This window comes from Taurulus bubalis (genome assembly GCF_910589615.1).
Source record: "Taurulus bubalis genome assembly, chromosome: 2".
NCBI lineage: Eukaryota > Metazoa > Chordata > Actinopteri > Perciformes > Cottidae > Taurulus > Taurulus bubalis.
The window spans coordinates 30,880,268-30,904,341 of record NC_136590.1 but is presented as its reverse complement, the minus strand read 5'-3'; the positions used below and the strand labels follow the sequence as shown (position 1 = coordinate 30,904,341).

Here is a 24,074-nt window from a genome sequence, read left to right as displayed (position 1 = left end):
CATCACAGCCCCTTGGGTCTATCAGCAGAGATTTAAACTGTTCATGTTGCTGTTAGAAAAGCAGCAGCTGACAGCTTTCTGCCTGTTCTCCAGCAGAGATCTCTCCCACAGCATAGTTACACTATTTCTTTGTCATCTTTCTAAAAACCCATCATCACCCCAGAGACGAGCCTTTGGGATGTATAATGAATAGTGAGAGAAATGTCTGTCCAGCAGCCAATATTTGTGAACCTTTTCTCTCTAAGACAATTGTGAACTTTATCCCGAAATGTCGCCATGATGTGAAATCTGAAACTGATCTAGATAATGAGAAGCGGGTTGGCCATAAAAATACAACATATTTGGTTTCTGGCACAAAATAAATAGTCCACAATGTCAACTGAGCTGCTCTGGGTTTTCTATCAGTGTCATCAGAGATTATAGTTTAGTTCACTAAATAATACCTCAGGAAATACAAATATAAATTCCTGCATTAAGTATTTCTACAAAGCCGGTGTACTGGAAATGTTCCTTTTCCTGTCATATCTACCACTGAAAGAGCAAATGGCCACATGTCTCATAAATTATAATTTTGGCAGAGTGGCTAACAAACTGCATGTTGTATGATATCAAGTATTTCATTTTAACTGAAATAAATCACTGTTTTCTATGTTTGAAACCAAATAATGAAGGAACCAAAGAGCATCTTAAAATTGAGTTGATAACCCAGAAAACAGCCAGACACTGACGTCATGTGGCCTCACTTCTGTGGCGCAGTAACATAACAGTTTTAGCTGCTGATGGTTTTCAGAGTTTACGGCCTCTGAACACTCACACAGGTGTTTCAATCTGGCTGATTAGTGCTCTTCAGAAGTGGAAAGACATGGATTGACATCTCCCCAAGTGTCTTGTTAGCTTTCTTTCACCTGTTAGGGCGGGACAAACTGCACCCATATCATTCTTATTGACGAAAATGTGTGACCCAATTATTTCCAAACGAAACTTTGGCCACATTCAACCTGATCCTGTAATCAGCCAATAACTGAAAACACCTGTGTGGAATAGCGAAGCATTACACTCTGAAGAAACAAGTATTTGATCTTGCATGACCTTGAATGGTTGGCAACAAAGACAGACATTCAATTATCAGTGCCTGTATTATACATTTACAGCATGAGATTGTGACTGATCATTTTACTTCCTGTTTCTTTCTTTATTTTTGACAGGAAGCTGATCTAAAAATGTTTTCTCGCCTCAATTGTTCTCATTAGAGAGAAGTTACAGCATGCACACATCGTAGCCAGCAGAAGGCAGGACATTCCCTGAGGTAAATGTATGTCTGCCTCATACAGTAGGTGTTACGTCTGCGTCCGTGCTTGAGCCCTGCAGCAGAGGCCGCCAGATCCAGTGTGATATAATGTAGCAGTGAGGAGAAACAAAACACAAAAAAGGTGCAGTATTAAATCTATATTAAAAGGTGTTGCATATTTATTTTATCTGGGCTTCAGTTTTGCACATCAAATATGTGATCATTATAGATGAACGTTACTCTTATATCCACATCTTGAGATACTTTTATGGGTTATTGGGAGGCTATAAAAGTATTCTGCCATGCATTTGTGCTAATAGTTTACATTTGTATGACATTTACTGGAGCAGTTGTTAATATATACATTTTTACTGATCCATATCATTTGATCAATTAATAAAAAAATGGATAAAACCCACAATAATTTGAAAGTAGTGATTTTAATTTGCTCGCTAATTCTTAGAAACTTTGCTAATATAGACAAACAAGTATGACACATTTCAACCACATCTTTTAAGTATTATGTTTTGATTAATAAATACAGTTCAGCCGTTGTTTGACATGTTTGGCCGCCGTTGGTAATGTGAGAGACATAGTTCCTGTTCCCATGGTGATTAAGATGGTTATGTAGTGATCTTCACACGAACACAATACTATTTTTAACTCACAATCTTTTTATGTCTCAGAAGATTCGTAGCGCACAGACAAACACTTTACTGCTTCGATTGTAAAAAAAAAAAAAAAAAAATTCAGAATTATGGATGGAATAAAGTATATCAGTATTGTTGCAGTGGTTTGAGAAACAACGAGACACTAAAATGTGCGTGAATCTGAGCAAAAGTGTCCGTCATTGTAAAAAAAAAAAAACTCAAGACCAGAGAGGTGAAATACAACTGTTTTAATTGCAAAAGGATACCGGTTAATACACTGAATGAACCACTGAAACAAGCTACAGTGACATTGCAAAATACCACTAAAACGGACATTGTTAATTTAGAAGAAAAACAAGTCATTCATCCGATCAAAAAGGCATACATATGAAAGAACAGGAAAGGAGCGTATTTACGCCATGATAAAGTGTCCTGTAGCTCTACAAAACAAAGTGTGTTGGGAGGCCTCATCATTCACGACGTTTAAAAATGTTTTACAAACAGCTGTTAATAAAGATCAAGCCTTCGATGTCCCGTTTAATTATTGTTATCAAAAGACACTAATCCTAAAAAAAAGGCACCACTGTAGGTGATGAATTCACACCATCCGTCTTACATGGTGGAGGCAGGTTAACACAAGACAACCAACATTTTCTGTTAACGTTTTATATGCTGTAGCACAAATAAGCTGTAGAGGAAAAAAAATAAAAAATAAAAAAAAAATCAAGGAAACAAAAAAACAATATCATGTACAGTTACTGTGTGACAACAATTGGGGGTTTGTACAAAATGGTGGGGAAAATGAGGTGTCCCTGCTGTTGGATTAGCGGATATTATTAGCTATTGTGTGGGGCGACAGCACTCCCTGCAGGATAAGGATACTTTTCTGCACTGGATCGTTTGGTGAGCATTAAGTGATGGAAACAGCTGTTCAAAGCTAATCCAGAGGACGGGCACCAGATCACTCCTACAACTTTCAGACTGTCACATCATCACAATCAATTACCTGAATGGACATTTTAGTTTATTTCTCATTATTGGATATAAAAAGGTCATTACTATCGAAAAGGAAATTGTTTGAACTATTCTTGAATCCGAATGCATAGATGTTAATTTAAAAAGGATGCTACATGTGCAGCATTTTTTATTTGAATAAAAAAGGAATTGTCACGCATTTAAATCCTGGTAAGTAGACCGTAAAGTGTCTGTTGCTGTGATAACTAAGTAGCTCCCTGTTTTGTGCTTCAGCATGGTCCAATTTAGCGATTCTCAGGCTTGATTCCCTGCAAAGATCTGAGAAAATTCTTCTCAGTGGATTTGTAAGACACACGACGCAAGTCGTGACGACAGAAAAGTTAATATGGCCGTAGAAAGTTGCACACAGAGGCTTGAAAAACGTACTAGTGGTAAGAGCTCATGTGAGCAACTAGAAAGAAATCCTACATTACCTTTAATATAAATTAATAAAACTTTATAAAAATGTAAAACCCACACATAGATTTAGACAACCATTAAGTTTGCTGTATCAGAGAACTATGCTGAGCCATGCAAAATAGGAGAAACCCAACTACTGTTTAGCGCCCTGATAGAACTCTGATTTCCCCAGATGAGCATGATTTAATCTCAACGTCATTTTGATGTGTTAAAAGTAACATGCATAAACCTCCAGGTGCGCTTCCTCCAGCATATTTACTAACTAATAAAGTCACATATTTTCCCTTTTCTATAATTATTGGTCTAAAAATCATCATCATACTTAACACATCATACTTTGGCTTTGACACCTTCATTTATTGATCTTTTAATTTTAAATGTTGTACTATAAAACGTCACCACCTGGCCTAAAGGGAATGATTTAGACTGTATACTACATGTGTGAGCTTTCTTCTATTTGTATTGTTTTTTAAAAGAGCCTTATGTTTTTTCCTTTGGTTGTTTTTAATGCACCATTAGGTCCTTCAAATCAGCTTCGTCTTAAGTTTCATACTCATTCATCAATATCATGCACTGCAGTTTGTGAAAACCTAAAACACAGATGGCATTCACCATCTATAGCCTACTGTCTATGTAGAGGGTCAAAATAGAGGGTCAAAATAGAATAAACACCAACACAAGACTTCACTGAGGGCGACGTGGGATGCTTTTTCTTAGAGTTATTTCCTTGTCCCTGATTAGACAAGATGAATGCCAATTATTGCTAATTTTGAGGTCTCCATTGTGGTTTAAAATGTTATAGATGGTTTCATAATCCTCCTGTTTATATATTCAGTTGGGAACGTGAATTGAGGAGGCTTTGGCTTCTGATAATCCTCCTCAGCTGCATCCCACTCATCCTCACCCTCTGTGGTGGGACTTGTTTTTGTTGGCGCTTCTTTTACTTTGACCATACCCTGTATCATGTTGAGCAAATGTTAGACGGACATTGTAGTGACATTATGGAAGCAGAGCAATGGGCAGCGATGTTATGATGGATAGCTATACACGTTATTTACAGCGGGTAAGAAAGACTTTATCGGGCTTAGCAGATGTCTTCTGACAAGGAACCATTACCTTTCACACCTTTGAGTGTAGGACAGGAGGACACGGAGAAACGTTACGAATACAAGTGATAAAAAAAGTTGAGTCAGCTCTGACTAACACCCCTAGAAATGTCCATTTGCTGCTTGGAATTCTGTGACCGAAATATTAACGTAAGAGTGCATCCTTAAACAAAATGTTTGAGACCAAAGTGACATTTTTACACCGTGTAAGCTGCTGGTCAGTGAACGATGGGCCCTTTTTGAGAAATAGAGGCTAACTTGCACATGAAACATACTTGGGAAATTGGTGAGCCGATTCTTACAAACGTGGCCGAAACGGATTAAAAAAGAAAAACTGTTTGTGTTTTTCTCAAGCAGCAAATGGTGTCAAAGCCCTGGTGGCTAAGGCCTTAAAAAGAGACAAAGAATGGTTCTCCTAGACAACAGGTGGCACTGTGAGTGAAGGTGGAACGCAGCAGAGGTATACAAACTTCTGTGTTTCAGGCCAAAAAGGACGTTGGCTGCAGGAGGAGAGTCTACATCGATTCGCCGAGAGAGTCCTCGTCATCCAGAGATAAGGGCAAGTAGAGATCCTGAAAAACACATGGCGGTAAAATTACACTCGTAAATTCACTGTTAAGAGCAACAACAACAAAAAGAATATGGATTTGGAGACAAAAAGGGTACAAAGATGACAGGGTGAGGAGAGGGAGAGAGGACCGGGTACCTTCTGCTTGTTGTTGAGGCCTGGACTGTTGGGGGTGGAGAGCTGACTGCTGGAGCCCGTCCCGTTGGCTGAGAGAGCCCACAAAGAGGACAGGGAAAGAGGGAGCAAAAAAAAGAGGTAAACAGTAGTGTAGACGAAGAAAGGCCTGAACCTTTTTCTCTTGGCTCTGGAAGAAAGTCATTCCTGAACTGTGGCCTCATTTGGTTTCAGTGTGCTGGATGCTGGCGGTCCAGGTGGCTGATGAGCTCCGTGTTTGCAAGATGACATTTTATTCTCTCACTCTGCATCCCTGCCACGTTGCTAGGAGTCCCTGTGTGGAACATTGTGTTTACATCTACGAGCAGAGCGACGGGATGTAGTTGTGTGTGCTAAGTGCTTTAAAAAAGAGGCTTTTTATTTTTTTTTGAAGAGGTGAAAAGAAGTCTGAAGACTATGAGCCAGATGGCCAGTGTAAATTTGAGCCAATGAGTGTTGAAAACAACGCTTCATTATTAACCAACTCGATGCCACTGGCTTCATTTAACCACTCAGACAGATTTACAAATGTGGACTTTACAAGCCGTCTAAAAACACTTTAAAAAAGGACAATCCTAAAATTACGAGTCTTATTATCTTGGAATCTTAAAATCAGTTTATCTAAACATGAGCAGCTCTCCCACACAATACTGAACAGAGCGCAGCCGTTTCATTTAGAAACCAAACATTCAGCTGAAGCAATGGGAGAATAGCCTTTTCTCTATATACAGCCAAGTTGCTCACATTGTCCAGGTTTTGGCTCCGGATTTCTACATCTAGATTGATTCTTCCTTTGTAGAAAACTCAGTCCAGTGAGGGAAGGTTTAATAGAAGATTACTTTGTTTTCATTGAGAGCTTCCATCACAGGGCCATGACAAACACACTGTGCACCCCAATACAAGTAGTTTATTTATGTCAGAGGCCGAAGAAAGTACAGTTAAGGAGGCCAACTGTTCTGTAAATGAGACATATTTAGATAAAAAAAAGGCACAGCCATTGTTGAGGTATGTGATAGTTCTTCCTCTTGGATTATTATTTCACTGTGCCAGATCCACGCTGTTAGTCTAGATATATGCATTTCAAATGGTGATCCCAATATTAAAAAGATCTTAAACGGCTTATAATTTATATCGTAAATCGTTGGAAAAGATATAAGATCCTAAAATATTTATTTCAACCTCATATAGGGCTTCATAGCAACACAAACAAATATGACATGCATACTAAAAAGTAACCTTCCACATGACATAAAAAGAAAAAAAAGAGAAGGAATCCTATTTTAATAGTTGTAATCCAGGTTGCAAATCACATACGTTTCAGTCACAACCCCACTCTCGCTTTGCTGACCTCTCAGGTATCACAGGTGATTAATGCTCAACAGTTTACCGCCTCCCCAGCATGTTGGCCAACCATCTGCTGTTTTAGAGGCCGTCAGCCCCGTCGGTAATCAATAAAATATTCAAGAGTGCTGAAGCACCGAGGAGCCCCGCAGTGCTGGAGACGCCAAACCCCCCACCTATCGTGTAAAGTGCTCACACCTCTGAACAACTCACTGCATTTATCCTCCCGGGGATTTAATAACTCCCCTGCTCCAGTCTGGCTAATGTTTGAGGGGCACCATCATACTTTCACAGGCTTTCAAAATAAAACATGTGGGAGTGTCATCATGGTGTCATGATCATCACTAGTGGGATAACTAATGCTATTTAAAAATGATTTAATCTAGCACATGCATCATTTTAACCAGTTAAATTATATAAACCGTTGTAATTTTTTATTTTTTTTAAAGACATATCTTTGAGAGTTTTCTATTCTCCAGTGTTTATAGTTTACGTGAAAGCTGTCGAAGAAAACTTCGTGCTCATCATGTCGTCTGAACCCGATCACATTTCATGGCAACAACCAGCTAATGGTGCAGCTACATAAACTCATGGTAGCAAAGAGGTCTTGCACTTTAAAGTTAAAAGCTGTTGTTCCCATAAAAGATTCAAGCTCGAGCCGGCACTCGTGTCTCCATTATGTTCTTCTGCCTCCTGGATATTATTAAATGTTAAAATGGCTGATTGTCAAACAAACAGCTGAAAGCTGTTTACACTGCCTTTGTTTACTTTTCATGTTTTATTAATGTTTTGTTTCTTTAAGAATCTGCAATATCAACATTATTCTAAATCTAACCAGATTAGCCTCAGTGAATAAAAGCTGGGTTTGTACGGTCCCAATGCTCCAGTGTTAGAGGGTTTCAGGTGGTGTCGTCGTGAGATTAAGGAGCTGATGTTGCTTGGACCTCCCGGTAAAAACAGTCAGACTCCAGAAAACACAGTAACCAGGGTTTTAACTCCTTCTCTGCCCACATTTTTAAATTCCAGAAATAAAGATAATAGGCGAACGAAATTAAATTAAATAGAAAACAGTTTCTTTCTCATTAGCATCTTTGCAATTTGCTCATTGGAAGCAAGCTTGATTGGTATTTTCTTGCAATCTTCTATCATACACTATTGATCCTAAAGGAGAATTCCTTTATGTTATGTATAAACATATGAACAGAAAAGTTCTAGTTGTATATCCCAATGTTTTGGTTTATAGAAGAAGGTAATGGTCCCGTACTTGTATAGTGCTTTTCTAGTCTTCCGACCACTCAAAGCGCTTTAACACTACATGACATCATCAAGGTGAGGTCAATGTTAAAAACAGGAGGCATTACGGTGTGGGCGAGATAATAACAGGCTCACTTGATTCAGTAGGAGACTTGATGCGCCTGATGGGACCAGGACTCCTAATAGAACCACGTTGAACTTTGGGTCCGGGTGTCTTCATCACCCTGCATTCTGTGGAAAGAAGCGCAAAGAAAGTTAGAGAACATCACATCTCCCCAAATTGAAAGAGTGAACTGCACGTGTTCATGTTTGGCTGTGAAGTGAAGTTCTGTCCGAAATACGAGTTCAAGCTACTTAGATACCACATGAGCACAGCACAATAAGAAAGAAATAAGCCGAGAAGCATAAAAAAAATTAAAAAAAACACGAAGAATTCATTTTCTGAAGAATGACTCGTCAAGACACAGGCTTTTAAAATGGTCAATGAGGGCCACGTTGTGCACAGATGCGTCACCCACAGTGGATTATTTTGATGTTCATTTTTATTTATTTTTTAAATCAACTGTGATTAACATGCTGAAGCAAGACAATTAGCAGCAGCTTGGTCAGGCTCTCGACTTCAATTATTATAAATCAAACCTCAACTGCAACCAACATGTGTCCATGTTGACCCTGAGCAACAAAAAGTACAGAAAAGTGGTATCTTAGTTTACATATTCTTTATGTAAGATGTAACATTATTCTAATCATAATTATAACAAACTGACTTTTTTATTACTTTTATTTAGGTAAGTCAAAAGTTTGTGTTTAGACAACATTTTATATTTGAGAAATGTTTCTTCCATTGTTAAATGGGACAGGTTCATTATACTTAAAGTATTTTGGCATCAGTATAGAAATAATGACATTATTGGAAATGGTATTCCCCAACCCTTACTGTGAATAGTTTGATTGCCATCTTTCTTTTGTTGCTATTATTCAATCGCATCGCTTCTGAATTCATGCACATAACAGTGAGCGTTTATAGAAATTATATAGAAATGTATGCAGTGTATTCTGGGTCACTGTATAAAAATCAGGGAAGACAGACATTGTTGCTCCCCCCCCCGTTTGTACTGTCAGGCTCCCTTTCCTCCTCCCTTCCGGCTCTCTTCCACTTCTGATGCTAATTATACTCTCTGTCCTCCCTCCGTCTCCTGGGATCGCACTGCGTCTGTCTTCTCTCCCTTAACCTTCACACACTGACGGATACAGACGTACATTTATATGTGCTGTTGTTTGCAAGGTGTGCCACCGAGCCGTTGACAATGCTTCAGACTGGCAGCTTGTCTCGTCTACTCAGTGGCCTCTAAATATCCCAGAGTCTACCTGCGCAGGTTCCCTCTTAGCTTCCACTGATGTTGTCGCTGCTTAAACAGAAATGCAGGTACACACGTCCTCCTCTCCATCTGCACGTCCATCACAGTCTTGAATTTAACATACAAAGTGTGGAAAAAAAATAACCACAAGGGATTTAAATCTATTTAGGTAATTTTGCCAAACCATGCTTAAAAGCCGTGTCAGTAGAAGAAAGGATCAAATAAATACATGTTATGTTCATTTCGAGCCCAAACAAAAGTATAGAGGGAGCATTTCATTTCTGATTTATGGACATAAATCAAATATTATCTCCTTGAAAACGCAATACAGGAGACTTATTGTTTATCGTTGTGGGGAGAATCTCCTTCCAAAACGTCAGGATTGGACCATAAATCCTCATCCAAAGTGGTCTGAGGGTCCTAATGTAATGTACCACTGTAAGGGCTCGCTCCTCCTCTACTCCAACTCTGATATCTGAATGCTCAACTTTATTATTATTATTGCCCCAAGGCTATTATAGACTGAATGAAACGATACGGCTTTGGTTCCATTGGGGGAAAAGAAAGGACCTAGATCATTATAAATGTACTGACATCTCCACCCTACCAAGACGAGGAACTGGGGGGGAAGAGACAGGGTGAAGGGAGTGTAATGACAAATGAGCTTGATTTCAGCGCTGTTATGATTAAAAGACATTTAGAAGATACTGAACGACTCGAGGAGGGGACATTAGGTGGAAGTGGGTTGTTAAAAATAGGATTTTCAGGTCTGAGGGGAGCAGAGAGATTCTGAGAGAGGATTGGCTTTTACATGTTCTCTCCCCGACTTCCTCCGCAGTATCAGCACCAAAAGATCAGCTGGCCTAAACCAGTCACCGGACAGATTAATGTCCCTTCTTCTGCTTCTTCTTCTCTACCTTTTTTCCGAACACTTCTGCTGGCTGCAGATAACAGACTGCTCTTTCTCGGCCTCCCGCTCACATACATCATTTTTCTCCTCACTTTAAAGAAGCAGACATCTTTGTATGCGAAAGGACATCTTTTACAGAAAAAAATCCATTATCATAAGTCAAAAGAGCCCCTGATGGTGCACCGATATATATTTAGCTCTCACTCTTTGAGGACATTTTCATTTCACACAGTGCATATTCGGAGCTCAAATGCATGATTGGATTTGCCGGTAAATCTTCTCAAAGCTATAATGTTTTAATGTCTTTCAGACGATATTGCCAACTGATTATTATAAAGCTCATACCGTGTGTTTGTCATGGTTTTTACAATAATATTGCACAAAGCTGATTCACCACCATGTCTATGCTGTAAAATACGGACCAACGGCGTCAAGCTCACCGTTCTCATCCAGAGAGAAGTCGTCCTGGGCGTAGCGGAATTTCTCTGGTCCACAAGCAATGAAGACATCGTCCTCTCCAAAGAAATCTTGGAGGCAGGTAACCTGTGAAGCCAGAAGACGGAACACTTGAGACTCCTAATAATCTGGTATCACCATCGTTTAGTGTACTTACAGCAGTGCTTTGAGCTAAATGCGACGTTGAAGTTTAATAGTCACCATATTCATCATCTTAGTTCTGCATGATAATATTTGCAAATCAGCAATAAACGATGATAAACAAAGTACAGCTGAGGCATCATTAGCTTTGAAGGTAACAAAATAATGGACAATTATACAATTTTGAACTGAACTGCAGCTGGATGAAAGTTACGGGATCACAAAGGTTATGACAATTCATACCAAGGGGAACATGAACGCGTGTCTGCCAAACTTCACGGCAAGCAATCCAATGGATTTTTAGATATTTCAGCGTGGACCAAAGTGCCGACTGACAGGGAGCTTAACATTTCCATCCCTAGAGCCGTGCCACTAGCATTGCTAAAAATATCAGTTTGAAATGCTGATCAACGCATTTAGGGCACTTTCTGAATGAGTTACAGAACATTAGACAACAGAGGATAATCTGCTCATATTCCCCTGTAGAGATGCCCTTCTTAGTCAATTTATCCGCTGTTTTGGTTTCAGTTTCACAGATCTGTCAAAATCTACTCGTCCATTAGTCGACTAAGCATTTATTTAGTTGGTAGTCCTTTTCATCTGATTATATTTATGTTATTACTCAGAATTTAACAAAGTGCAATTGAAACGTTTCAAGACTAATTAAAAATATAATCCATACAGGTATTTCCAGCACGATGAAGCGTGGCTAATAGCTGTAGAGAAGCAGCCCCCTGGATGATTAGTTCAGACTTTACGTCAGAAACGAAAATGTTAAATGCCAATAACATTCAATTAATAAAAACAAAAACACAAAAAAAATGAACTCTGGAAACACACAGCCGTTATGTGGATTAATTCACAGAGCAAAGACTTCCGTGTCTGCCAGGCGAAGGATTTAGTCAGCTAACTGTATTTACTTGTCATGTTAACATGCCTTTAGCGACAGTAGCTGCATGGAACAAAACACACACAAAAACAGAGTATAATGTTACACCTTTGCTGTAATATTCAAAAGAGTCAACTTCATACCCCAGGGTCTTTTTTCAATCTAGCAGCTGTTGACACTCTATGGCCTGAGAGGACAGATGTCTTTGGGCCACACCTTCTCCTCTCCATTATACAGGCGCCGTTACCAGCTCAGGCATGCCTATTAAAGTCATTCAAGCTAAAAAGCTTTCTTTTTTTTCCTGGTGCAGATGAGATTTGTTACAAAGCATCTCCACCTCATTTCCAGTTTGCCTTTCAACACCAGTTGCAATTTGGTATTTCTCGCTGCAATTATTGATTAAGACGAATGAACTAATTTAACGACATGACTCACTGTCTATATCCATGGGGCTCATTTTGGGGCAGATTTTCTCACTCACTGATTTGAGACTCTCTTGCTGACCAGAGAGACTAAAAGGACCCCATGTTGGGACTGTCGCCAGGATAGTCAAGATGCATCATGGCTTCCTTTGTGATACACATGCAAAGTATGAGCTGCAGATAAATTGGGAACACCCCACCCCAGCAGCTGCCATGTTGATTCTCTGTCCTGCTAGACAAGCTAAAAGTGTGTGGTGGTGACTCGCTGGCGAGGCATCCAACAGCTGTACATCTCTGTGGCCCACAACATTCCCTGGATACAGGCCTGAAAAGATCCCTGCTGGGGTACAGAGATGGTGCTTTGACTCCAGGGATCACAATCTAATTGGTTTTCAGGTCTAATTTAAAAAGCTGCAAATGCGAGTTTTCTTCCGTGCTCATTATCAAGAGATTAGATACATGTTACTTTCATTAGGTTAAACTGTTTTGTGGCACGAGTGGACCCGACAGTGAATCATAAGCATTAAGGAAGTGCTCTTTTCCCCCACAAGGCCAGCGGGTGGAGGAGAGGAGATGGAATGGGGTGGGAGGGGAGAAGCTCGTCTATGTTTTAATAGCTTTAAGAACAGAGCTGATTAAAGGGATAAAGTGTTTATCCAACAAACTGCTACCTTAATCTCCTTTAACAGAATTCAAAATGAGGACTCTGTCTGCTCTGGTGGTTTCTGACTGGCAGCACCACCCAAGGGGAGATTCAATAGAAACACCACAAAACAAAGATGTTGCAGGTTGTTTGCAAAAAGGAACTTTTATAAAAGAAACATTGAGAAGCAGGGTGACCACGGTGCAAACATAGCATGCTCTACGATAACATGGGTTTAAGACCATGTACCAGAAAGCATTAAGACTCCTTATCAAAAGCATTAAATCCTTTAAAGCAATCCCACTAATCCCATTCTGGACAATGATCACTTAAAATCCAGATTATCTGTACAGTTACAGTGCAGAATGGTGCTCCTTGAATCATTAAGGCCACAAATAATTAATGTACAGTGTGTATCTGATGTCCCTCTGACACTCCAACCATCACCAAAACCGTCTGACTAATAACAGCCATATCAGGCATTCATGTCTCCTCTCACATGGGATGCCAATCACGGGTTAATTGTCGCAAAGAATTCTGGACCGACAGATTTGCCTCCAGTCAATAGCAATGTTGTGGGGAAAACAGCTCTGCTTTGCGTGTGATCAGATCATATGTAAAATGTCAGGGTCCCTTTGAAACATGGCTACAGTGAGGAAAGGGCAGGCCATCTCGGGAACATTTGGATTTAAGTTAAGAAGCATCTGCTCTCAATTTGAAAAGGTCAGTCAAGTGCGTCAGAGACCCACCTGGCAGCAGAATGCAGGAAAATGAGAAAAAATGATGCCATCAGACTCTCAAAACCATGTCATATTGCACATGCAATCCACACACCATAATTAATTAATACATAAATATATATATATATATATATATATATATATATATATATATATATATATATATATATATATATATATATATATATATATATATATAAAAAAGTTTGTTTATTGGAGCAAGGCGGGGGTTTCTGTAAAACTGGCTCCTTCCAGACTGCAGGTGCCCCTCACCCTCAATCCCACCAAGCCCATCCCTAATCTGCCTCACCAGCTGTCAGAACCACATGACCCCCACCCCCCAAAAAAAAACCAACACCACTACCAGCAGCAGCTACGCAGGGGTCCACAAACTACAACAACTGAATTATTCAGTTCCTTTGGCCCGATTCTGGCCGATCGTCCACACGCAGCAGACATTTCATGAGGTGACAGCAGTCGTGCTCTGTATTTGTTAACTTCTCGGTGTCCTTTCAATGGTTTCTCCTTGTGGTGCTTAAAATGGACAGTATTTCCCAATTCAGTATTTGTCCTACAAAACTGAAAACAGTTTGGGAATCAACTCAAATGCCAGATGTTCACCTTTTATAAGTTTCATTCATCAAACCATGAGGTACCAGGCTACAGTGAAATTGACCACAACATACAGCATTCCCGTTGAAAGCCAATATAACAAAACGATACCAATTTTATCCAGCATCATGCACGTAATGAGAGAGATAGATAGATAGATAGATAGATAGATAGATAGATAGATAGAGAGACGAATAACATATCCCCTCTGCTTGCAGAGAGGCCATATTTCACTATAAAAAAGGGAAAGTGATGGGGCAATACGTGTAATAAAGGGTCATAATCTTTCATACGTTTTCTGTCAAATATATGGTATGATGTATATATTTTTCTCAGCATTCCACACGCAACTCAAACTAAATCAATGCCAGACTGCTTAACAGTTTGGTCTGCACTACAAATGAAATATCAGAAATCAAACAGCAGTTCCTTGCTACAACTTGTGTGTGAAGCCGCAGGAAACGTCCTCCAACAAAGCCCATGCATCCTTTGTCTTAAACAAGCAGCTGCTTGTCTTTGACTTCATTCATTACAGCTCCGACTGTGCTGCTTAAAGGATGAACGAAACGAAAGATCTTCGACAGATACTGGACCAGGAGAGTCCTCAGACTCCACAAAGCCATGGCAATTTGTCACTGTGCAGAAGAAATGCTATTCTATGTTGCATTATGCTGTTTTGACTCTAATCAGCACATAAAGGCTTACCACCAGCGCCAAGACGTCAGCAAATGGTCAGTCAGTAAAATCAAACACTGAAAACTGATTATACTAATCTGCTGCGCTGTGACGGACGCCATAGGAGGCATCTTAGATCAGTTGAGGGTTTCTCTCTGCCTGCATACTAGTCTGCTGATAAAAAAAAAAATAAGTCTTGAAACTCGCAGTTAGCAGAGGATATGACGGTGAGGATGGCTCAAGGTTGAGGGTGTGTGTGTAGCTAAAGGCTTAAGGTTGAGGGTGAGTGTAGCTAAAGCCCAAAAAAGCCAAAAATACAAATCTCACCGTGAGCAAAGTAAAAAAAAAAAACACAAAGGCTGAAAAAGAACTAGTAAGACCCATGGGTAAACTCCCACACCAATTCCTTCACTGTAGGCACACAGACCTGATCAATATCAGTGCCTCTGCACCAAGCGGAATATTCCTCCAAAATAAACGCAGCATCTCCATTTTGTCCATTTCAGCTGAGGGTTTCACAGGTTGTCTGCTTTTGTAGCAATAGCTCAGTTGATGGATATAATTAGGGGGAGAAAAAAAGAAATAGTAAAGACAGCCTTTATTTGAGCAGCGATTTGTCCCACTCCAACGATGATTGTTATCACCGGCTGCCTTTCTGACCCGTCTGTGACCTTGGTGCACTGGTACGGTGTCTGTGTTCTTCTGTAGGATGCATTTGGTGCACAGATGATGCAGTTAGGCAGCGGTATCTGCACAGTCACGGGGAGCAGCTGGTGCATGATGTCGTTTTAACCCCCACCCCCCGAGGAAGCAGGCTTTCCATTTGGCTGACTGATGTGGCCTTAGCATTATTAAATTGTGCTTCCTTTTCTTCCCCGCATGTCATGCTCACTTGTTGATGTGGCCCTCGTACAGAAATGGGGGGGGAGGACTCTGGCACAGAGGACGCATGCTACCAAGCCATCTCGGCATGCTTCATCATGGGGACCACGCCCCTCTGTCAGCCTGATTGTCTGCCTGTGTGCAACACCGTGTGTGAGAGCACACACACACACACACACACACACACACACACACACACACACACAAGTGATAGGTGACTGCAGTGAGCTGTGATGACGGGTAAGCAGGTAAGAGCCAATGTAAAGCGCACATTCAGCGTATTACAGCCATTGTCACAAACTGAATCCATCATGGCAGAGCTTATTGCCATGACAACTGCTTCTGCAGCATGGCAAAGAGCAGACTGCAGGATCACTGATAACCGAGGAAAAGCTGGCTTTTCTTCCCCATTACTGGATTTATTTCAGACATTAAGAAGCCCTAAACCCATTCCAGAGTACATATTCCATTCAGTGAATAATTTCCTACCGTGAGTTATTAACTTTTAAAGAAAATTAGAATTTTGTTCTCCGACAATAACTGTGTGACCTTGTGCCTGGAGCGAGCCCGAAGCATTAGTTTCTTTTCCTGTACGGCTCTTTGTTGACAAATTGATCAAAATAAAAGAAAGACTTAAATAGAAAGCTCATTGCTCAGCCGGGTCAGAATAATGAGCCTTCTGCAACGCTGTCGGATCGCAACACAGCGCATTTCACAGGGGACGTTTGGATTTGGCATCTATTAGATGCCAATGTGCAATTCAGATGAACAAGCAGTCGGATCTTAAATGCAAATCAGAACTCTTCTCTTATGCAGACCCCTCTATCAAAAATGAATGATTATAAAATGGCTGCCAGCAATTACACAAACCCTCCGGTTTAATGTAGCATGAAAGAAGCAGTGAGGGCACATCAATACATGTACGTCTTCTTTTTAGGCACAGGGAATTTGTATCACCCATCAGTGAAAATAAAATGATCCTAATTTGCTCCGAGCAGGGAAAATGACTCCTGAATCTATTGGCCCCACCCTTCCTGATTGAAGTGAAAGGCAGCAGCTTTTGAGGGGAAAATGGGAGTCATTTTGTTCACAACTCTAACAAAGAGAGGAGGGCAGGCTGTCTGTGAAGTCGACATGGCACTAAGGGAAAGAAGGAAGATCAAGAGGCAAATGCAGGCATTTTAAAGACATTTCATCTTGGCCACAAACTGTTCCTTTAAACTCCTCATGCAAAAATGGTGAAGTCCATCATGTCCCCACGATGGAACGTAGACAGGTTAAAACATAAAATAAAATAAAAAAGCATGACATGTGAGGCTTGCATTGATAGTAAACTCTCACACCCACTACAGGATGTGGTATCTGACAGACCAGTCCACACCAGCTGGGCTCTCTTTGTGCCTGGGATGTGGTCTCCTAGCAACCGGTTCCAGCAGCTATCGCAATGGAATGGGAAGAGGAGGATCGGCGCAGAGTCAGGGAGGGGCGGCACTGCATCAATATTGCTTCTACCATATCACCTCCACCACAGAGCAGCTGCAGTGTGCCTCTGCACACAAAGACAGCCGCAATAATGTGCGCAGCGTTTCTCACGTCGGTGCATTGCACTGGAACGAGTCCAAGAGCAGTGGACACTAATCACAAAATAATTTGTCTTCAGTTCCAGAAGACGACAAATTAATCAATACACTGATTGAAACTGCTACCATATGGTGGCTATTACATTAATTTGGTGGGAACATATTAAAAATGCATAACCAGAGCCCAACCACAAAGACAAAAGTACTGAAATATAAGAATAAAAGTAATATTCCATAAAGGTGGTTACAACATACAAAACATCTAAGCAAGTTTGTCTGCAGGAAAAACGGTAGGAGACCTCGGGCAGCCAGACTGCACCCCGAGGAGAGGGCATTAAAAATCAAAGTCCCCCATCTATCATTACAGCGCACCTCCCCTCCTCCAAGACATGCGATTCCAGCCTTATTAATCCAGAGGACAAAAAGACGAAGAAGTACACCTAGAGGAGCTCAGCAGGGCCCGATCCCCAGTCCATCTGTAATGAATAATACAGGAAAAGGTCCCCACAGGAGAATTAGCAAACATTTAACCATATCAAAGAGGGGACTGAGGAACAGATGTCCGTGTTCGTATCTGCACACACGCTTTACCGCTTGCTCCACATCCCCGCCTCCGTTAATTAACTGCAATTCACGATGGTCTGGAAAGCAAAAGGTATTGGATCTGTGCAGTCAGTAACAGGTGTGAGTGAAGTAATTATCAAGAGAAAAGATAGAGCGGTCCCTGCATCTGCAAGACACATTTTATCAAGTTTAATATTTGTTGTCAAAAAGGTCACTCCTTCATGCATAGAAAGATGTTTAAGACCACAGTTTGATGCTGCACCCCATTTGTTGGACCAAACCGCTCCTGCACATTTAATTTCTTACTTGATAAAGTAGCACACATGTTGATATCAGGGATATTTTAACCGGTCCATCTGACAGACCTTTCCACGGCCTTCCAGGTGGCTGGCCCTGCGGCTCCAATAAAGCATAACCATGAATAAAACATGGCTTCCTTTTTGCTTTGCCAATGTGTTGAGAAAACAACAGTTCTCCCCGGGGAGTGACATTTAGGTAAAGTTGTGTGCCTCGTGTGGATCATTGGATGAGCTTTTGTTTCAGCTATGTCCCATTGCACATTAGGTTCTATGCTCATCTTCATGGTAAACCTCTATTGGTGGTACTAGCCTACAAATTAAAAAAAGTGTGCACTTTGTTATAACAGCAGTACCGAAGTGAAGCACCATTTAAAATGGGACTGTTGCAATGCCATCTATCTTAATTCTCTCACTCTTGAAAACATGTAGCTTCAGCTTAACTGGTGCTTTATACCATGTATGTTGAAAGCATTCCTTAAAACTGGAAAGAAGACAGAAAGTCAATTAGAAAGTTATGACATCTGGAGAAATAAATATATATATATATATATTTTACTTATCCTAGGTAAGCAAATAAGATAGCTATACAAATATGAACTAGCTGCACAGGGATTCAGTTAGCAATAAACCAAATACATTCTGTGGCATCTTTTATAAAACAAAAAGATATTTCTGCATTATGCTCCTCATCCTCTTAAAAAAAAAAAAAAAAAAAAAAAAATTGGAAATCATGCCAAGAACCCAGATGTGCCAGTGTCTTTGATCGATCGACTGGCTAAGGGTCTGATGACAGGAGGCTGATTATTTTCTTTCAAAATGTTTTTGCCTCAAATTCAGCAACCAAAAAAAAAAAAAAAAAAAAAAAAAGATAGAGATACCTACATACATACATATTCCATCCGATATGTCATACAATTATCTGTGCATGAAATGAAACTAAGATGAATGCTTCTAAGCTGAATAGAAGTTAGTTCAGGGTTACGAGTCCAAGAATGATACGTTTAAAATCTTGAGCATCCTGGTTGACACAAGTTTCTTTCTCACCATGTTACTAAAATACCAGCATGCACCATCCCAAAGGCAGTAACAATGTGGGCAAGATGATCAAACACAGCAATACAGGGTTTGGCCTTCCCAGGACAGTAAATGACAGATTGATTTATGGCCTAAAAACTCTACAATAAAGGCTCGCCGACAGCTTATGGAGGAGAATATGTTGCATCAGACAAAAGTCAGAATAAAGACGGCAGACAATGAAGGTCATTATGTTAAACAGGTTGTTCTCATGGACGCGGGAGGTTCTCATGGACCTGTCATGTCACTGTTGACTGAAGGTAGGGGCGGACATTTTGTCCTCTACCTTCCATGTTCATTTTGAATAAATATATATATATATTTTTACATAAATTCACTTTTTGTTTGTTTAGTCTTTTGTTTGCCCGCTTCCCTTTGATCCCGATACCTGGCTGGGTGTGTGGGTGGACTCATGAATGATCTACTGTTCTCATCCCGACCACAGACCAGGTAGCTGATAACTTTGCTTACATACCAAAGCACCTTTGTTCCAGTATTTTCTACAACATAGGAACCTATCCTCTATTATTCAAATATAGACAAAAAAAAGGCTTTCGTGGCTTAGCACATTTGGATTTTAGAGGCTTAGTTTTTCAAACTTTGGTTTTCAGCATCACATGGGATCCGATGTAATTTACCTGAAAGCTGGGCACGGCAACAAGGTTAGACATACCTGCTTCCCATCAAGTGTGTAGATCCTCTTGACCACGCCACTTTCAAGTTTAATGGCCTCTGTGATGTCGGTGAGCACCTGCTCGAAGGAGTGCGCCGTCTTCTTATTGAGCAGGATGCGCACAGCCTTGCGTGGTTTCACGCCGCTGCGCATCACCGTCACTAGCTTGGGTCGAACAAAGTCCTTGCCCTCTCTGGAATCGGCGGCAGCTTTGGCAGCGAAGGCTTGCATGTTCTTCTGACTTGCCGAGGCCTTTACATTCACGGACCAGTTGGGGTTGACGTTCTTTGTGTAGTCGACCTTCTTGTAGATGTTCTCTGATGCACAAACATAGCTTTCCCCTGTGAAGGCAGAGTACAAATTGGGTTATTGTTGTAACACACTCAGCTATTCAACTCCAACACCGGCGACTCCCAGAGGCGTTCGCTCAGAAATATCTGAACCTGCAGGAACTCAGTTTATCAGACATCAAAACCAGTGGGGGAATTGCTGGGCTTTCTGACAAAGATCTAATGTGACAATAGAAATAATTTTAATATAAGAAAATATAACATCCTGAAGATGTGTCAATAAAAACTGTTCACAGGCAGGATTTGAGTAACCAGATTAGTTTGGCAGAGACATGTTGCTATTGAGCTTTCAAAATGTTATTTCTTGATCCTCAGAGCTCCACAAACTGAATCATCCTCATCGTATTAAGCGGACAGCATGAGTCTCTGAATTGGATGTCTAAACACAGAAACTATAGTATCTGGTTGGTTAAATTCATCTGGGATGATGTGAGAAACGTTTTGCTTCAGCGGTTTTAGGTTTAAAGTCAATTTAAACATTCTTTTGAGACAGAAAACACAAATGTCCTCTTCTTTGTTGGTCATTATGCAGTAAAAAGGTCTAGAATTCTTTGAATTTACCATTTTTATAAGAACATGTAAATCTGTCAAGGGGCTCAAATAGTCTACAGCCTCATCACAAATGTCCTTTTTCCTAAATTGGCCCATCATCATCCAATTCTCGAAACAAGCTTCCATTTTCGTTGCCATTTATCAACCTCCAGCCTTTACAGCAGATTGTGGCATTCTTGCTCAGACAGGGAGAGGAGTTAAAGTCGAGGCAAAATGGGCGGAGGGAAAGAGAAATTTGGACAAAAGCGGAATCCAGAAGGCAACAATTAGGACAAATGTGGAGAAATTACGGCAAAGACAAAAAAGGAACATAACTGGATTATACAGTGCAGAGGAGATTGAGCAATTAATTATATCCCACAAGAGGAAGCACAATGAAATGCCCCACCACCACCCACTGTCCTTACTGTGCTGCACCAACCACACACACTGCTATCTTTCCTAAGCAGCTCAAGGAGCAGAGATGTTGATCTCATTTTGAACAAATTACGCTGCAGTATGTATGTATGTATGTATGTATGTATGTATATATATATATATATATATATATATATCTCTTCTAACTTCACCCCAAGTCCACTTCGTCCACCTCGCCCCACTTCCTCAGAAGGATCCCATAATTTAGACCAGGACTTAAGCTGGTCTTTTGAATTCATCTTGAGAAACATCCGATTGATGGTTTTTGATCTAAAAATGTAAGTGAAGTAATCTAAGCAGAGCTTTCCCTAAAATATGACTTTCCTCCGGCAGGCAGACGCATGGATCATCTTGTCTGGTGCCAAGCAAAGACAATATTCCACAAGCAAAAAGGATTTCAAATCATCTTTGGCGACAAATCTGTAAGCACGTAAATCACTTCTGATGACAAATACAATAGACACCCACACACACACCTTCATACTATCTCAACTATCAGATAGAAGAAGAAGAAAAATCCTTTCTTTTCACTTGAATGAAAAAACTAAAATGTGTAGTTTTAATTGGGATTTCCACCCACTCTTCCTAAGGAGACGCTTAGGAAAAGGTAAAAGGTTGTGTGGCTGTTTAGTTCAAACAAGGTATGATTTCAGTTTAAGAAGTTCTCATATAGGTTTCCTCTTATTAGCCAAACAAAATATACAATGTGCAGTTGAAAGAGGTGGACCGTGTCCCTCGACTGGCCCGAAGTAACCCCTCAGATTAGAAGTCGATACATCATATGAAGAGATTACAGGAGTCTAGACCGAAAAAGATAAGACTCCTAATCTCCGAAGTGGAAATGTTAGGCTTCAAATCTTCTCAGCACAGATACTAACTTGAAACTGCAGAGCAAGAAAACCACAATCCAAAGGATCCCTCATCTATAATAAGTGCTCGGTGCGTCCGACCAGATACGCTTACCTTCCTCCAGCTCATCCATCGTGTCGATCTTGCGCATGCCATCAATAGTGAAGATGAAGCGGACACCTTGTGGCAAGTTGATGTGGTCAGAAAGAGAGCGCGTGAGGTCGGCCAGGAGCGCGTCAAAGGTGCGGAATCGGTCGTTGGCCACAGCATACACGATGCCCTTGAAGTAGCGGTCTCCATTGCGGTAGAAGCGCACCTTTTTGGCCTTCTTCTCATTGGTGAGAGCCTGCAGAGTGCGCGTGCGGTAGAAGCTGCAGTGGGCGCTGTGGGTCGGGCTGGGAAGTCCATTCAAGCGCCCGCTGCGCGGGTTACGGGATGCCTTGTCTCGCTCGTCAAAATGTCCAAAGTCTAGCTCCATGATGACTTGCGTTGAGATGGTTGTGACAGATGTGTGGTGGTGGTGACCAGCTCCGGAGAGTCTGTGGGAAAGAAGGAAAACGATGCATGTTATTAAGTCACAAAGTAAAATGCTGCACTAATAATACAATATTTTGATTAACTATATTGGCTTGATCCAACATGTCACTTTATCCATAGCTTGTTTGGGTCATGTTGACCCAAACAAGCTATGGATAAAGTGACAAATTAACCCCACTAAATCTGATTAGTCATATTAGTGTAATGTTCTCTCGTAAATTAGGATAATTTCGGCTATCATTCACCCAAAACATTACTTGATCCCCTTATCTCGTCCTGGATGACTTTACCAGAACACAAGGTGGATTTAAATCTTCAAGCCAATGGGGTGCTCTACATCTCCTGTTATAATTCATTATGAGTTAGGGCTGTCCTCAACCAAAGAAATTCTGAGTGGACTCGCTTTCAAAAGTTTTTTTCGACAGAGCTGAACAATTCCGATTCTCCATAAAAATGAATGAAAAAAAAACCATGATTGATAATTTACTCAATCAAGGCCCCCCAATTAGTCAACCTATTGACTAAAAGCCCTAATATAAGTTTATAGTACAAAACACAGAGACGTACATTTTCATTTAACTTTAAAACATAGAATTATATAAACCTGCAATGATGGAAATGGTTTCATCTGATGCATACAAGTGGACAGTGAATTAAACCACTAATCATTTTTAAGCGAGACTAAATGACTGCTTTTGAATGCTGGTCTTTAGTCTCCAGACAATTGTGTCTGTATTGAAAGTAGTGAGTGATGGCGCATCCTGACCAATTCAAAAGAACAATGTGGATGTGGTTTTATTATTTCGCTTGTGAAAAAAAAAAAAAATCTCCACCAATACAAAGTTTGAGTCCTTCAACTATGGTGCTGAACATTATGGCACCTCCATCCTATATTCAAGTTTACATTAAAAATTAATCTTCTCAGATGATTCAATTGGCCTCCTGCGCTGTGGCAATTCTGATGAATCAGTTTTCACTCAACATGGGATTTAAATAATCTATATTTTGTCAGGTAGGAAAATAGGATTATATACAGATAGTTGACCAACCAAATGGCACACATTAGTTAGATTTGCCATGGAAAAAAATTGTTTAACAAATCAAGGTAAAAATGCATTAAACCGAAAATAAAGTGTTTGTAAAGGTGGATTTACTACTCAGATAACAATCCGACATCTGCTTTGGCTGAACTGTTTTGTGAGGCATGTAGTACATATCTCTTATGTATTGCAGCGCCCACATACATAAAAGCATCAGCTAAATGTAATGTACAGGTCTTAAATACTTCTCTCATTTGGGAACTGGTGACAAGATCTCCAGGAGCCAACAGATAACCATAAACAATATTCTCTTGTGTTTCAGTGAGTTGATCTGCTCAGATCACACGTGTCAGGATGTATTTTTGTCATATAAGAGAAGGAATATGTATTTTTCTTTGCGGCTGTTAATATGTCCAGTGGATAATATTCTGCCAATGTGTTCAGTGGAATTAAACTACATTTAGTGAAGCATGTCTAGCAAAGCTACGTTTACAATGTAACAAATCAAAAAGTCTTGTTGTATTGCACATCAGTATAAATAATGGATTCTCAGACCAGTGTTTAATATTTAAGTGGGCTCGGTGTTACAGTAAGTCCATGTATGCGTTACTGGTGGA

General features: G+C 40.4%; 1 protein-coding gene across 1 annotated transcript; it reads right to left on the bottom strand.

Moving 5' to 3' along the window:
* Positions 1-4,993: 4,993 nt before the first annotated feature.
* LOC306733207 (neuronal migration protein doublecortin-like) lies at positions 4,994-22,373 on the bottom strand (the record flags this gene model as incomplete). Its single annotated transcript, XM_079214413.1, has 6 exons — positions 21,995-22,373; positions 19,713-20,053; positions 10,503-10,605; positions 7,930-8,025; positions 5,185-5,252; positions 4,994-5,050 (listed from the first exon to the last, which is right to left on the bottom strand). The coding sequence occupies exons 1-6, from the start codon at positions 22,356-22,358 to the stop codon at positions 4,994-4,996; spliced, it is 1,029 nt and encodes a 342-aa protein (XP_079070539.1). The 5' UTR covers positions 22,359-22,373.
* Positions 22,374-24,074: the final 1,701 nt, after the last annotated feature.